Here is a 14,023-nt window from a genome sequence, read left to right as displayed (position 1 = left end):
GCAGGCTTTTTGGTAACCATTCCCAGCTTGGTGAACACCACACTGTCTACCACGCACCCTCCTTCCAAAATCCCAGCAGTTTCGGGAAATGCTATTATTGCCATGTGCCATTTTTACTACAGTCTGTAGAAAGAATCCTTTCACTCCAGAGAGATGGCACATAACAGCCAACGGAGATTTGGAGTTGAGAAATTGAAGGCATGTTCTTACTGGTGCCAAATCCACAAAGCCTGCTAAGCCTCAAGTGCAAGGGATCTTGCTGCAAGCAACCAGCCCAGCAAGAGAACCACTGACTCATTTTCTGATGCGCTTTAGCCCATGAGCATAGCGGTGCCTTTGGACTAATAAACTCTGCCCAGAAACTCTGCAGTACTCAGCGCCTTTGTGCTCACCCCTTCCACTTTCAGTTGCATTTTATATTTAGACTTGTGCACATTATTCAGGAGGACTCTGACAGAGCACGAAAGCCATGCACCAGCCTAGCTATGATTTAGACAACCTTCTCCTCTATTAAGAACCTCACAATACACGAGATTTGGCAAATACTCATTTGTAGCATATGTGCAGATTTGCATTCTGTTTGCAAGAGAAGCTGGTATCCATCCTCTTCACAGGGCTGACAAGGGATAGGCTCACATATAAAGCCTCACTCACAACCTCAGAGTTTAAGGAAACAACCATGGCTTCAGAGGAAGCAAAACAGCAGGTAGGCTGCATGCTGGCTCTCTGATGAAAAGCACACTTGTATATTCAATATCCAGAGGGCAGTAACACCTTCTTGGTAAATGCCACAGTCAGCTTTGATCCAAGGACGCCTTTGTGCTGACTGAATTGTTAAAAAAAATATTAAATATCATATCTGTTAGAATCTGGATCGCTCTTTGTATTATGAGCACATTTGTATGGCTGGTGCAGCCATAAGCAGTCCACATTACATATGGCTACCAGCAACTCATTACCTGTTGGTCTTTGGGAGTCCGTAGGAATTAACCATTTATTGAAACTGTTCTAACACAAATGAGCCATTTTACCGCAGTGTCTTCACCATTCCACTGAATACTGCTCCTGGAGGGAAAGGGTATTTCTCACAGCAGGTACAGCCGGGGAAGGAGAGAGACAAGTGCTGGCTACTAACTTCCAATCTCTCTCTCAGTCCCTTCCATGGCTCTGTACTACCACTTCAAACTGCAGTGTCTCTGCTTATTCATATTTAAGCTGGCACTGACTGGTTTTCTTCACAGCTGGCTAGCAGAGATTGCTCTTTCTTCTGTAGATGGAGACATGATGTGTCCCTGCAGAGGACAATTAACCTGAAGACACCTTTTACTTGCCCATCATGTTTCATTCTTCTCCAATTCTTCTTAATTTACAAAATGAAATTCTCTTCCAAAATGTTTTCTTAACACTCTATTTGGCGAAAACTGCCGTGTGTTCATAATCAACAGCAAGTCACAGATGCAGGGTATGTCTAGTCAAATTGGCTACTGAAATGCTGCTCGAAGTATGAGCAGAAGGCACGTTTTTTCCCCACCTTTTGTTACTTACTTCTGGCATGATTTCAATCTTCTCATAGCGTCGCTTATAGGGAAGAGTCAGGACCTCTGCTCTGCGGTAGGACATCGGTGGAGGCTGACAGTCTATCATCAAATCTGTACGGTGAGACTGGGAGGGTGGTGGCTGAGTGTACTGCTCCGGGCAAACTACATGGAGAGGCTGGAAAAGAGGACTATGATGACTTACAGAAATGCCTGGTTGATTCTGCGCACTGCCCTACATCAGTAATGGCTGCCATAAGGAGATCTGTGGATTGACATTAGCAAGCTAACTTAACTGTATGAAAACAATATGAAAAAGATGAAATCCAGAAGATCCAGTCAGGATTGAAACCAACTGTCCAAGGAACAAGCAGTATTTACTTTGTATACAGACGATGCCCACAGTAACGAGACCTAAATTTATATCTTTAATCACTACATCAATATCAGCAGCCATGTTAGCTGCCATAAGGAGAGAAATAAATCAAAATGCTCGATAGCATTCTCATCCAAACGCTTGTCATCTAAATTGGAGGCAAATACAGCAGTGGTGCAGACCATCACAAAATGGCACGGAGTGAGGCAAACGTGTCAAAACACAAGACTGCAAAAACATTAGCAAAATAGGCAACTCTGAGTTTTCACGACCTGTCAACAATGCATTAACAAAGCATAAACAAGCTGATTACCACGGGGATCACCACAGGATTTAAGGAAGCCAAATGATATGACAGAGTTTCTGCCAGATGCTTTGGAAACAGCATATTTCAGTAGTTACATGGAGGAAGAAAAACAGGCAATGTAATTTCCACCAGTCGTGCAGTGACAAGCCAGGTCACAGAATGAGCAGATAAGACGATCCAGACACTGTTAAGAGGTTTGGAAGAAGATGCATTTCTGCATATGATGAGCTGAAGACAAATCCAAGGGAAAAGCTCAGCCAGAAAAAAATATGGGGTGTTAATTTAATGCTGCCACGAGTCAGAAACCAAATTTCAGTAGAAACAAATAGGATGGATAAGGAGAGGCCACAAAGGAAAAAAGAAAAGCCTGAAAGCTCAGCCTTTCTTCCTAGACAAAAAAGGGCAGACTGTGCAAATGGAACGAGGAAAGCTGTCAACTTGCAAGTACTATGTGAGTGGGACTCCAAAGCAGTGATACCAGAATCAAGGCAAGGATCAAGTGCAGGATTCAGTAACAGGCATGGGGGAGATGGTTAAAGCTAAGGGCACAGAGGATAATCTACACTTGGTACATCTTACATGAACTGCATCAGACACAGAGACGCTAATTTGAACAAGCAGGGGAAAGAATAACAGAAAAGCGTCATTCTGTGTCTCTCTTATAGAGAAAGAAAGTGTACGTTATCTTATTTTGCCATTATTTAACATAACAGTCACAATCAACTTATTTATTTCAGACAAATGTGTGAAGAAACACAAGAAAAGGCAACAAGGATTCATTACCTGGACTTCTTTGAGCAATTTAGACACCTGGATAAAATTCAGTCTTGTGTCAATGGGGCAGTAAACACATTTCATGGCCAAGGGCTGATAAGGAGCCAGAGCATCCAGATAGGAGAAATCTGGTTCTGAAAAGAGAAACGTTGGAAATACGGAATGCCTACTGAGAATAAAGGTGGTCCGACTCCTCTCTCATTCCACATTCCAGTCTAGACAAGCTATTTTATAGTAAAGTTGATTCTGTTATAGATTTCTTTCCCTCCTTCCTTCCCCCACCTGATATTTTCAGTTAATCTGATGAAAATTAACCCCCCAATTAGACTTACCTTAATCAAGCTACAGAGCAATACTATTTCATCTGAACACATTACTGCATGACTTTTTATAACAAATTTAATCAAGGCAAAACCATTATCTCTTATTTTTAATCAGATCCTGTAAAAGAAGGCAAGATGTCTAAGCTTTGGTATCACAAGGTAACCCAAATGTCAGCTTGTTTTTCACTGTGGCAGGAATGCAACATAAAGATGCATCTTGGCTAAACCTGCACAGACATCCCTTCCTGCAGACACATTACTTTGAAACTCCTTTTTCTTTCCAGCATTTTTTTTCTATCTAAGTGCTATGTGGAAAAACGAAGGTCTACATTTTAATACAGCCAAAGAGAATCTGCAAGGTGCTCTCTCAGTGAAATGGCAAGAAATTGGGCCTTTCAATCATGTCAGCAGAGACAGGGCAGTATGAACAGCAGGCTGCTTACACGAGGGTCTACCCAGAAGCTGAGATGGGCTGTGATCATGTTTTCAGTTGATACCTTTATTAGACCTTGTAAGTCTCAATTTCCCCTCGTGCTTTTAGCACTGACTTTGAAAAATGAGACTGGTGGTGTGCCAGGGAAAAGCCATGCGCTGAATGTACCTTCACTCTCACACAGTAACACAACATACAATACTGTTTTTACTATTTTTTGGTGAGTGAATCAAGAATGCAAGGTCTGGTACATGACACAGCATAGGATCCATGGATCAGGAAGCATTTCTGTGCTGGGTGGCAAAGGACCAAAGAGGCTGTGCAGTCTCCTCCTTGGGGATCTTCCAAAGCCCCTGGCTGTGGTGCTGGGCACCCTGCTCTGAGTGGCCTGGCTGGGGCAGGGTGGCAATGAGAGAAGGGCTGACCAAATGTGTCATGCAGACAGCAAAAAATAACGGCCTTAACATTTTACTAATGGAAGTAGAGCATCCATCATGGTATTCAACACTCAATGCTGGAGCTCATTCGACTGGTAAAGTTAACTGTTAGCCTAAAAATCTGATACATCTAAGTATCAGTGGTCATGATGTGGTTATCTTGTGAGAACAGAAAATAATATCAGCTAATGATACATATGTTAGGAACTGCCAAGGGGGCAATTTAACTGAGTCTAAAGCAAGTGTCAGTGTAGCTGTCTGGGAATATCTAAGTGAGAAATATTAACAAAAATGATACTTGTACGAGAATATCTTGTTGGATGCTTCAGAAGTCATGAATTGCCAAACATGAAACAAAACTTGCACTGGGCAAAAAGCCATGCTAGTTAAAAGCACATGTCTTAGTGCCAATGAATCAAAGCCCAGAAACAGTAATGCAAAATGAGGCAATAAATAGCAATGAATAATTAGAATACTGAGAAAGTAGTCAGTTGAAGAATGATCAGTAGTTAAATAGGATCAAACCAGAGGACATTATAAAATATCCTGGGGGAAAAAAGAAAGGAAACTTAACCACTCTGCTAGAGATGCACAACGAAACTGCACATAGCAAACTAAAAAGCTATTAGAAGAGAGTTTTTCCATCCCATCTGGCCGTGTGGATGACACAGATTTGACTGTTTGCTTCTGAAAACGTCACGAGGCTGCAACTACTCAAACTACATATCTTTGAATCAATAGGTTCATATAATCTACACACACATATATACATATGCATACATGTATATACACATACACATTACATATATATATACACACACACACATATATATATATGTAATCTACACATGTACTTCTTGCTCTAAGTATCCAAAATGGCACCAAATCTACAGCAACTAATGAGGACATAAGTAGGCACAGAAAAGTGAAAAATTCCAATACCCAAATTCTAAGGTTGAAATTGTAAGTCTAAGACAGGACTTCCAACATTTAAAACATGTGAAAACATAACTGGAGCTGGTCTTAACATGAACTTGTGCTATAATGCAGTTGCTGATTTGAAGATACAAAAAAAACCCAGAATTCAACTGCATGATGGAAGACAGTACACGTCAAGGACGCATTTTCTGAGAGAATTACAGGTCTTTAGCTTTTTCCCTAAGACATCTGATTTACAACTGTGTGACACAGCTATAAAATCTTCCACTGTACAGCACGAATGTGGCATGCGTGAGCTGTTTTAAGATCTCTTAGGGAGTTAGTTTTTAACACACTGCTGTTATTAGAGTGAGGGCAAGAAGTGGACTATTTCTACCGTGCTTTCTTCTAGAACTTCTTTGTGGCCCAGTGGAATTCAATATGTTCAGTCAATAATCTATTCAATGCTGCTTCAGTGGTAACATATGCAGATGACACAAGCAAGCAGAGCAGCTCCATACCTCACTCACAGCTGGTGTTCTATCTTGGCTGCAGCTGCTGTGCTAGTCTGTATTCTCTTACAGTTGTTTTTCACATTACGAATCAGAAAGATGGAGACTACCTAGCTCCTCTGGACTAAAGAAGCGCTATCATAATTAGTATGACTGCCTTGTAGTTGAAAGGTTCCAACTACTAGAAACAATAAGCCTTCAACAGGAAATCTTGAACATGATCTGCTGTCACATACTCATTCAATGGACCACATTTCTCCCGTAACTCCAGGCAATTTTATCTCAGAACAGGAAAAGCTAGATAACTTAATAATAAAAATCCTAGATCTCAATGAAGTGGTCCAGGTTTCCGCTGGAGATACTAAGACCAGGAGAATTTAATCTGCTAGGAATTTCTGTAGACAAATAAGTATTTGTTCCAGCTGAGACAACCATAAGGAAGTAGGAACATCCTGCTGAGTATATATGCATATGGACAGAGACAGACACTGAAGACAAAAAGCCACAAACAAATTAAAGTAACAAACCACAAGAAGTGCCTGGAGTCACTGGGCACTCCAAGGTCACTACAGTCAACATAAATGGCAATGGGAGATTTACTTGAATGGGTATGAATTTTAAAGACCATGACCTAAAGTATCCATGAGTCATTATGTCCTCCATATGGACACCTTAACAACTTGCCAGAGCAAAATTCTAATAGAAGCCTGTTCTATTTCCTCGTTTCGTGGAAGGATTAGCTTGATATGGAAAGATAATTATCCCTTCCTACAAGAAGGCACAGAATAAGATGTTTTGCCATTAAAGACCAGTTTCTGCCATCCTCACTGATGGTAGATAGCACCTGTACAACATGATTAATGCCACTGACTTCCTGAAAGTGCACAAAATACACAACCCAGCAGAGGGTGTACATGCTCTGGTTTTAATTGAAGTCCCAGATGGAGTAAGAATGTCTGTTTCCGAGATAACATATATCTGTACTGCTTTTTTACTGTTTACTCTAATTAGGGCATATTTCCTGACGTTATCCCAAAGGGCAGCAGTGGTGGGTACCATAACATCTATGAAGTTGGTGCTGTTGTATCATGCACCACTTCCCAGCATAAACACAGTCTTGAGACTGAAGTTTCTAATCTGCTCAGCAGGGACTCCTTTGTATCTTCCTTCCTATTGCAGGAGGGAAGCATGTACTAATTACACACTGCTTTAAATCTACCACTAACCTTGCCTTTCCAAGCCAGTAAAACAGTGTCATGATACTGTGACATGTTTTCATACCAACACTGTAAAAGAGTCAGAAGGACTTGCCTATCACTAGCCTAAAATCTACAGTTGAGAGAAAAAGAAGGAAAGAAAAGAACTCTTTTCCAAACCCGTTTGCTTTAGGATGTTACATGCTTCCCAGCAGTCCTATTCACTAAGAAGAGGGGGAAAATAAGCCTAACAGTGGGACTCCACCATGCACTTGCTGTGGGAGTAGGTTTGATCAATTACTCAGTGTTCTCCTCCCCATTTCTAATTATTTTTCTCCTAGTCCAAAATTCACAACATTTTTATCTGGCTGAGAGTTACATTTAACTCCTATTTATGATAGAGTTCTTTCCACATAAACCTGCAGCAGTGGCTTTAATGATCATGTCTGAACAGTGCCCACCGTAGTTTTGTCTGGATGACACATTGGGAATAAAGAGAGGCACTCAGAACGTCAGTTTAAGGGAAGGTGCTGAAGTATTTCTAAAGAAGATCAAACTGTAGAAGGCAGCCCTTCTGCTAGATCTCCCAGAAGCTTAATGTTCTCTTTTAAATACTTTGTCTTGCCATTAATGACTGGCACGGTCCTGGGATGCAGCTGCCCTTAGGATCAGAGACCACAGCTCACTCTGGGGTAGACAGCACTTGATTCATTAAATCCATTAAAATTAGAAACATACTGGGACAAGTGAAGGAACTTCAAAGATGGAGCTGTTGTGCCCCTGGCAGCCTGAGTCATTGAGAAACAGCTCCCCAGGTTCTTAGTTGGAACTGTAACTTCAGCTTCAGATACAGATGTGTCCGTCAGCTAAAAGGAGTCTGAAAAACAATGTTCAACCAAAAGACAGCAGTAGCATAAACCACTGCTGCTAGGTCTGCATGGGGTGAACACTTACTGACCAGAAGACAGTACAGGAATACCCTTAGAAACAGACTGGTTGTACAAGGTTACTAAGGAGTCGAGTAGCAGCCTGAGGTTGTGATGAAAGGGCAGGAGAAGGTGTGAGAAAAGGTTGGTGACAATATGGAGACAGGTCTTGCCTGAGCTTAACTTGCAGCCAGCTGCTTTTAATCCAGAAATTAATTTCCTGTAGGCATTTTACTGCTGCGCACAACAAAGGTTTTGCTTAGAAATGGCAAGGATTGACTCTGCATGGCAAAGGTTGGCACTGCAAGGCTAAAATGAATTAAATGGCACAATAATTACACTCGTCACTACACTCAATCCTGGGGTCTTAATTTAAAAGAGCTCCTACTGGAGTCAGAAACTTCTGCTCCAGAACAAATGAGTAAAGGATGTAGCCACACTTCACCAGAGCACAGCTTATTGCTAATTTGCTAATGATAACCACATTTTACTTACCTGTGAATATAACAGTGTTCAAGCTAGATTTTCCCCATAACTCCATGAAATGAACCACATCCCCAAATCTTAGAGAGGGATGCCCGGTAAAAATGACACACGGCTGCTTGAAGTCATTGCTGAAGTCTCCATGGATGCTGGGGTAATGTTTTAATTTGTTTGTCTGAATCAGCTGAAACAAAAACAGAAATTCAGACATTACAAACTTCTCTGTGCCCTGTAATTCCAAGTGTTTATTTACACATGATTATAAATACTCTACAGGTTATTTGTATTTCATCATAGAGCCCCTTGCTGCAGATTCCTTAGATTTTCCAGTAGATTTAGTCATTACCATCCTAAATGTTATGAAAAGGAAGTCAGAGCATGGGGCCAGGTGCCTCCAAGACCTTGCTCTCATTTCTTTGGTACCAGCAAAGAAACTGAGAGGAAACTGCAAACACTCCCTGCTTAGAGTTTCCTGGAGTGAACAGAGTGCTCAGCTGCCAAACTCAAAACAAGCTACTTTTTCCCATTTGCCGTGAGCTCAGAGTACTGACATTTAACCTGGTGTTCTTGCATCCCAGAAATACCAGGCGATTTTGCCCTCAGCAGTGCACTGTTGTGAGTTTCATCTGTGTAATGGGTTAAAACAAAGCCAAACCCTCTGGAAAAGCACCAGAAAGAACAGACCGTTTCCTCCTATCACTGAAACGAGTAATAACAATGAACAGTAAGAAGTACTGGAGGAGGCAAACAGAGTGTACCATACATGTATGCCCTATGCATACAGAACAGATTTCTTTATAAGATAAGAAAGTTTAGTTATCCAGGCACTCTCTGAAGGCAAATTTTGCTTTATATCACCTGCTTCTGTTTTCTGATCCGTAAAGCAACTTTTAACATAAAAGCAATACAGTTGACCAGTGTGTTGTATTACTTATATATGTAATAATATTACATGTTATTACTTCCATGTATTACTATGCAAGTATTTTCTTGGCAGATATAAGTTCCCAACCCCACCATGAAAACAAACATGGTTTTCTTAAAAGGATGTGATTTAAAGCAATGAAATCGCATGCTGAACAACTAAGAAAACACCAGGAGCAAGGCTTTCTGTGCCAGCCAGTTTTTATATAAGGAGGAACTCTTCTTTCATTGCAACCTCCTACCATCCATTGCAACACTGCCCAAACTACAGCACTGACATATGCGAGGTTCCCCAGACAATATCACTAACTAGAAAGCAGCATGCTCTTCACTACCTGTCATAACATGGTGCACCCATCATCCCTTCCTAGCTGCATCTCTGTCACTCAAGATGTTTCTCTTCATTGTAACATACTTGATTTCCAAAAGAGGAACTAAAAGAGAACATTACAACAAGCAACTTTTCTGGTCTCTCAAAACTGTATCTCATCTTACTGACAGCAAATATTCTGCTGCGATTTTGCTTCCTGTGCACTCTGTTTCAAACTGCCGCACAGTACCTGGATGACTGGAATTGAACAACACTGGGATCATTCCTTCTGAGGTTTGACAAGTTGGAAACTGCACATGGACACAGCTTGTTCTTGCCACGGGGACCCTCGGGTCACTGAGGAGGAAGCTGGGCTGTTACACTCTGCAGCTGAGTAGTAACATCAGAGTAGTATTTAGTCTTCAAAAGGGAAAACTGAAAATACACCCAATAACTGCTCTGGCAGTTAATATGCACTCGATCTTGCAAACATTCTTGCAATTAAGGCTGGTAAAGATTTCCGATTAACACATCTGGAGTGCGATATTTAGAATCTAAACTTGGCTCCAGTAACAAAAACTGCAGGTTGGCAGACAATGGGCAAAACAACTTTGATGCCACAAAAAGACACTGCCATTTAGAAGAACAGAGAGGAAATGAACCCATGATTTTTTTCCTTTGCCAAAAAGGGAAGTCAGAAGTGCCAAATCAAAGTTGCAAAAGCATTTTCAATTGGGTGGAGAAGGGGGCAATTTCTATTCCAAAGACCAAATGGGATATGTGACATTCCAGGCCAAATCTAAGGTCAGGGACCAGCAGTGACATGAAAGACATCTTCACAGCTGCCATTTACGTAACGTTTCTGAAAGTCTCAAACTGTTCCTCCAGCATCCTGACCCTCAGCTTCCTCAACGTTACACGTATTTGCACACAGCAGCACTCAGCAGGGGTGAAAGGCTACATAAGCAAGTTTAGAGACATACTACTCACTTCAGTGATAAAGCAGCTGGTAGATTTCATTATCGAGAGCAAAATCTTTTCTAATTACCCTATCAAAAAATATATGGAGCTGAACTTGCAAAACAAGTCCAACAAAATTTCACAAATCATTAAGGGGACTAAACCTGTAATGGTCTGCACTGGTCTTTTATACCTACAGATGAGAAGGGCTGCATAAGCACAGCTGTTATTACTGTGCCTCATTCAGAACTCCAACCAAGCCTGGGCTAGGGCCAATATCTGCCATACAGTCAGTCCATATTTTTTAAGTGGGACTGGTTTCTGTAAACAACATTCAGAACATTTATTGACTGAAAGCTTAAGAGACAGAGGATGGGAAAGCGCTGAACTGAGACAAAGGACTGCTGTGTTTTTTTTTAATCCCAAATGGTTATTATTCCCTTCAAAGCAGTACACTTGATTTACAGGGTCAGCAACCACTGCTATAAACAGGATAAATCTCTAGAGCCTTCATGCACCTATACTGAAGTCAGCCAAAATACACTATTTACTCTGTGTGCTTTTGTGAGTGTGTTCTGTACCCAGAAGTTTGAAGAGATGGGGTTCTTATCAATGACGGAGGGATGTGCGGATGACTTTCTCTCCCTCACTCCCTTCATAAGAGCAGCGCCAGAAGGGGCCCCGTTCTGTACAAAGCTAAACAAAATATAATGCATACGATCATTTAGTTCCAGATATTTATTGCTTTGGATGCAATATGCAGGAACTGGTACATGGAAGAGAGAAGCAAAGACAAAGAAGATAAATGCTAGTATTTAAGACCACAGAATCAATATTACTCTAACTTCCTGGCTCTTTTCAGTCAGAAAAACAGGCTTTTCCCAGCCATTTCTCCTTGATGTTGCAAACAGATGCTAAGTAAGAGGACAGTAAACTCAAACTCTTCCTCTACCAGCAAATTTTGATCAATATAAATCGCCTTGCAAATATTTCTGTTGCAGCCATTTAGATAAGTATTGTTAAGTCTGGATTCACTTATCTCATCGCCTGGAATCAGCTATGTAAACACAGAGCAGAAAGGAAAACGAGTGAAAGCTTCTCACTGTGCCTTGTGAGAACAATTCTGCTATTCACTAATATAGCTTCTGCTTGCACAAAAGGGATGGTGCAGAATGTAAAATCCATGGATCCGTGGCTCCTGTTGAAATGGTCAGGGACGTGGCTAATTCAGTGGACATGGTGGTGACAGATTGATGATCTAGATGATCTTAGTGGTCTTCTCCAACCTTAATGATCATAGAACCATAGAATGGCCTGGGTTGAAAAGGACCACAATGATTATCCAATTTCAACCCCCTGCTATGTGCATGGTCACCAACCAGCAGCCCAGGCTGCCCAGAGCCACATCCAGCCTGGCCTTGAATGCCTGCAGGGATGGGGCATCCACAGCCTCCTTGGGCAACCTGTTCCAGTGCGTCACCACCCTCTGGGTAAAAAACTTCCTCCTGATATCTAACCTAAACCTTCCTCGTAATTTCTATGATTCTAATTCCTTAGCTGTGTCTGTGCTGGGATATTCCCATGCCCTCCTGGGATGTGGCGAAGCACCATGAGCTGGTTTTGGAATACCAGAATAACATAATAACATTCCTAAACAAAATAACTACTGATTTATGTTCCACTGCGCTCCATTTAGGTATTGTGTTAAGCTGCAAGCTCCTCTTCCCCATCATCTGATGATCCTCATCTATGATAATTAATCACTGGAAAAAACTGAACTGCCACTGTTTTGTAAGAATAGACGTGAGCCATCCACAGAGATCCACCTCTTCCCTGACTGCTTCTCCATTATATTTCTTTGGTTTTTCTTCTGAGAAATCACTGGCTGGAATGTAGTTTAACTCCAGATCCTAAATTCCCTCCAACAGCGTCACAGCTACTCCCACCCCAGCGATCACAGAGAAATGCCTTTATAAAGCAGTCCTTTTAGCAGTGCACCAGCTAAACTGGCTGCAGACAAGACTTCAAAAGCTTGTGTGAGAATCCAGATACCCCGTTCATACTAACTTTAATAAGAATTGATGTTCAAATTCCACCTACATCGCTGAAGCACTTTAGCCCACATTCCTTGCTCACTACAGAGGGAAAGCATATTCCCTGTTCACTCAGAATGGATGCTAGGAAACAAATTGCCACCCCAAAGAATCATAAATTCTGCACTGTGATTGTGTGGGAGGAGATATGTTGAGCATCTACTACTCCATTAAAGAGTAAGTAACCTGGAGGGAATAGAAGTGTTTTGGGTTCTCTGCAGAGTCGAACAGTGTGTCTGGTTTTGTTCACTACAGCAGAACAAGGAATGAGTTCAGAGCAGGTAACATAAATCACAAACCTGGAAATCTTCCATGCAAAGGGAATGAAAAGCTTTAAAAGGCTTAGTACAGAGCGAAGAATAAGATCCTCTTTCATGCTATGCACGAGGCACCACTGGAACTCGTTGCTGCAAAAGACTATCAGCAGCTGGGAGGATTTTTTTCCTTGCTTGCTTTTAAATTTTGTTTGTACATCTAAATAAGAACATCAAATTTCAGGACCAGACAGCATGCTGGGCTGGACCTGTTCCGTGGATAATTAGAAGCCTATTTCCTGGCCTGTCCCTCTCTGATGCATCATGCCAGACACGTTATTAATGCTTGCTAGTAACTGAAAGGCACGTTTGAGTAATTCCTTATTTTCTTCCAACAAGTGAGCAGCTAAGCAAATCTTTTCATGATGGACAATTTCCACAGAGTTTACACAGCACAAGCTCACCATTAATTTGAAAAATGTTAGGCAATTCTCCACTAACAACCTACCCAGTAGACATGATCACTCACTGCCTCTTTCTGGTACTCATTAAAAACTTCCTTGAGTGTCAGAAAACAAAGCTGATCACTTTGAGTTTGTGGAGTCACAGATTATGGAACGGTGTTTACCTATGACAATAAAGGGCTGACTGCTGGTTCAGCCTCCAGCCTAGTAACAGGAAGCCATGAGCCCGAGCCCTTGTTTCTTCCTAGACTGATGATATGGCCATGGCCATGCATTCATATAAGGCCTGGCCTCAATAACCACTCTGCTTGGTAAAATTACACCAAAGACAGAACAGCAGCTGAGTCTGATGTGCATGGACACGACAGGGGAAAAATAATAAAATTGTTAAAGCTTGTGTGGCCTTCCTCTCATTTACACTGTTTGCTCTATCTCTGTATTTCACAGGAGAAACCCAGCTTCTCTCCTTGGAAGCAGTAAGACAGCATTAAACCACTACTGGCTGTGGGTCTCACTGTAATGCAACCTAAAGCACTTGAGAATCACCGAAGGAAAAGGTTGATGGTAGTTGTCCCCTACAGAGCAGCAACAAGGAATCAAAAGCCTCAGGTGAGCACCGCTTACCTGACACAGCCATCTTGGTGCTGCATTGATGAGTAGGGCTGTGTTAGGTGTCAGTCATCTACATAAATCTCACTATGTTTTGTCTGCTTAAAACCAACCCGTGCCATCTCACAAAACAGAAAGGAGCGATCTGATCCAGTGCTCTCAAGCGTGTCTAAACTTCAGTTATGTATG

The 14,023-nt window shown here is 41.6% G+C and overlaps 1 protein-coding gene across 2 annotated transcripts in view; it reads right to left on the bottom strand.

Moving 5' to 3' along the window:
- Positions 1 to 14,023, bottom strand: part of INTS9 (integrator complex subunit 9) — a 66,040-nt gene that overhangs the window by 13,613 nt on the left and 38,404 nt on the right. For both annotated transcript variants that reach the window (XM_072333317.1, XM_072333318.1), the window contains exons 12-14: positions 8,233 to 8,404; positions 3,002 to 3,126; positions 1,546 to 1,713 (exon numbers count right to left, since the gene is read on the bottom strand). In XM_072333317.1, the coding sequence (XP_072189418.1) occupies positions 1,546 to 1,713; positions 3,002 to 3,126; positions 8,233 to 8,404 (465 nt within the window). The remainder of the gene's footprint in view (positions 1 to 1,545; positions 1,714 to 3,001; positions 3,127 to 8,232; positions 8,405 to 14,023) is intronic.

The sequence above is a fragment of the Excalfactoria chinensis genome, chromosome 3 (assembly GCF_039878825.1).
Source record: "Excalfactoria chinensis isolate bCotChi1 chromosome 3, bCotChi1.hap2, whole genome shotgun sequence".
NCBI lineage: Eukaryota > Metazoa > Chordata > Aves > Galliformes > Phasianidae > Excalfactoria > Excalfactoria chinensis.
Note: the sequence above shows the minus strand (reverse complement) of the source record. Positions and strands in the feature narration are given on the sequence as shown.